A 3,259-nucleotide genomic window follows, 5' to 3' on the forward strand; every position below is an offset into this window, starting at 1 on the left:
CGTCAGCCGAGCATTTTAACAACGAAACACCAACCACTTTTGATGAATGACATTGGCTGCTGCGTGCGGGGAGGACGCACGGCTCATTCTGAGCAGGCGTTCCCGTCGGCCGCATCCACAATTCTTTCATTTTTGTGCGCTTTGCTGATATATATATAAAAAAGGTTTAGTTAGTGATAGTTATTTTAGAAGCAGGCGCCTGCACAACTCCTCGGCGCTCCTGCACCCCATCTGGACGACGCGTACCTTTCACCCCCCCCCCCCCCCTTTATTTTTTTTTTCCTCCTTCTTCCTGTTTAATGATGGAGAGGATAAGAAAAGAGATGATACTGATGGAGAGGAGTTTGCACAGTCCCGTCGCGGGGAAAAGGCTTGCAGACACCCCGGCTAATTCGGTCCTGGAGGCCCTGGAGAACTCTCAGCACGGCGGACGGCTCAGTCCGAGAATCACCGCCACCTCCCTGCACGGAAACCTCGCAGACATCCCGACAAAAGGCAAATTTGAGATAGACAGTCTATTCGGGACGCACCACGGCAGCGAAAACAGCTCTTCGGCAGATATTTCGTCATCAGAAAACAGGAAGAAAATGAGTTTGTACTCCGAAGTTTCGCAAGAATCAGATATAAACAGTGATGTGGAGGTGGGATGCCCTGGGCACCGCTCCCCGAGCCAGCACAAAGAAAACAACAAAGGTAATACTTTAGAATATTTATATGAAATCTATTTATTTTATTCACATTTCCAAATTTTATTATTATTATTATTATTATTATTATTATTATTATTATTATTATTATTATTATACATTTTTTTTGCATCTAGAAATAAACGCATTATTATTTTTTACTAGATTTTATACGCGTACGTTTGACGCTTATCCAGCACCTTATTTCCACGTGTTCGATATGAATAATTTATTTCATTTAATTTGTGTATTTATTTGTTTATTTTCAGGTTTTTCAGACAGTAATTCTGGGACTTCCAACATCACTTCCAACTCCATGCCGAACATGAACGGCAATTCAACGGCAGCATCAAATTCGAACAGCGATCAAGTCAGAAGATATCGGACTGCTTTCACCAGAGAACAAATTGGAAGGCTTGAAAAAGAATTTTACAGGGAAAATTATGTCTCAAGACCGAGAAGATGTGAATTAGCTGCAGCGCTAAACCTGCCGGAGACTACAATTAAGGTACCAATTAATCATTATTATTTATTTATGTTTGTGTGATTTGCTGTGCAAAAAAGAAAAAAAAAAACAGAAAAAAAGAAAAACAGAGGTGACATATTTGATACCCTGATAAAATGTTGCCGTTTTTTAATTTTTTTTTTTAAACAATGTGCATGTACAAATTGCATTGTGCACAAAATGCACGGAAAAATAAGCCTAGTTTTCATGCATGACTGTGCATGTGTGTGTTGTTCAGACGCAAACTTGCACGGCTGTAAATTTAGAGCTTGGCAGTTTCAATATGTGCCTTGTGTTGACTTTTTGTGCAGGTGTGGTTCCAGAACAGACGCATGAAGGATAAAAGGCAGCGCTTGGCCATGTCCTGGCCTCATCCAGCAGATCCCAGCTTCTACACCTACATGATGACGCACGCGGCGGCTACAGGGAGCCTACCTTACCCTTTCCACTCGCACATGCCTCTACATTACTATCCGCACGTCGGCGTCACAGCAGCCGCCGCCGCCGCCGCCGCTACGGGCGCCGCCTCGTCGCCTTTTGCCACTTCCATCCGGCCCCTCGATACCTTCCGCGCACTGTCCCATCCTTACTCACGGCCGGAGCTCCTGTGCAGCTTCAGGCATCCGGGACTTTACCAGTCACCCGCAGGCCTGAACAGCTCGGCGGCGGCGTCGGCAGCCGCGGCGGCTGCGGCGGCGGCGGCGGCGGTGAGCGCGCCGTCGGCCACCGGGCCTTGCTCGTGCCTGAGCTGCCACAGCAGCCAGGCGGCGAGCGCGCTGAGCTCCAGGAGCACCAGCGCTGACTTTACCTGCACGGCATCAGGGCAGAGATCCGAGAGTGGATTTTTGCCTTATTCTGTTGCCCGCCGTCCTCAGCAAGACGTCAGTCCCGTCACCAGACCAACGAGAAGAAGCTGCGCTCAACAGATAACTCCTCACGCAAGACATGCGCATAAAAAAAATTCCAAGCGCAGACTTATTAAAAAAAAAAAAATCTGATTCAAATCCAACCCCTTTTTATAACAATGTTAAACCAACAACAAACTAAGTTTCTACACGTGTGGTGCCATGACAACTTTTATAGGCTTTGGGGAAATTACGCATCACTGCTTTCACTATAAATATCATATTTCGCTGCAATCTGGCCACAAGCATCCAAAATTCCAAACCTAATTATGCTTTCCAGATTTACCATAAGATCTCCCTTTTTTTTTTTTTTTTTTTTTGCTCGGCAGCATCTTTCTTCACTATAGGCCTAATAGAGTGAGATTTGGCAGCAGCAGCTTGTTCTCCAACACCCAGGGACCCCCCTAATCAGCTCGAGAAGACGCGTCTAATTTTAGAGCGTCAATTTTTATGTTAATAACGAGAGGATCATGACAAAAATTGCAATCATGTACCTAGATGAAGCTCCTGTACGAAAGTTCGTCGTTTTGAGACCCGCTGTCATGTGCTAACAACCCGCGGAGGGAAGTCATTAGACATACAAAAGACCAGCGCGTTCTGCTGCGCAGAAATGCACATACAAACATAATGTTTGACAGGTTTTTTTTAAAAATGTTAAGATGCTAAGAAGAAGAACAAGAAGAAGAAAAAAGCCCCGGGAAATTATTCATGTGAAATTCTTCAGTTTATGCAGTATTTTATTTACATTGCCGAAGTCCTTCTTTGCCTTTTTCTCTCCCCCCCCTTTTTTTTTTAAAAAAATCAAATCCACTTTTTCCAGAGACAGTTCCTACAGGAACTCTTCAGCATTGACGGGACTGAAAAAGGCGCAAATCAGACAAAATAAGATGAACTCACAGTCTGTTTGCGTCTGTATTAATTGCTGCGTGATATTTTATTTGTTCGTGACGAAACATCACCAATATGAAATGTAAATGGAAAAATATTTTACAAATACCCCCACTGATAGGAAATCTGGATCTCTAATTGCCCTGGAAAAAAAAAAAGCTTGTGGATGGTGATGTTGGAAAAAAAAATTCTGAAAGACGTTTTTAATTTATTTCATGTGACTTGCTGAATGTTTTCAATGTTAAAACACTGGATGTACACGACCGTCATAATTG

General features: G+C 43.8%; 1 protein-coding gene across 1 annotated transcript; it reads left to right on the forward strand.

Moving 5' to 3' along the window:
• The first annotated feature begins 277 nt into the window (after positions 1–277).
• On the forward strand, positions 278–2,137 carry LOC117524823 (homeobox even-skipped homolog protein 2-like). Its single transcript, XM_034186639.1, is given in 4 exon segments — positions 278–693; positions 956–1,194; positions 1,503–2,051; positions 2,053–2,137. Coding segments are annotated over 4 exon segments (1,251 nt in total). The 5' UTR covers positions 278–299; the 3' UTR covers positions 2,122–2,137.
• Positions 2,138–3,259: the final 1,122 nt, after the last annotated feature.

Source organism: Thalassophryne amazonica, chromosome 14, assembly GCF_902500255.1.
Source record: "Thalassophryne amazonica chromosome 14, fThaAma1.1, whole genome shotgun sequence".
Taxonomy (NCBI): Eukaryota; Metazoa; Chordata; class Actinopteri; order Batrachoidiformes; family Batrachoididae; genus Thalassophryne; species Thalassophryne amazonica.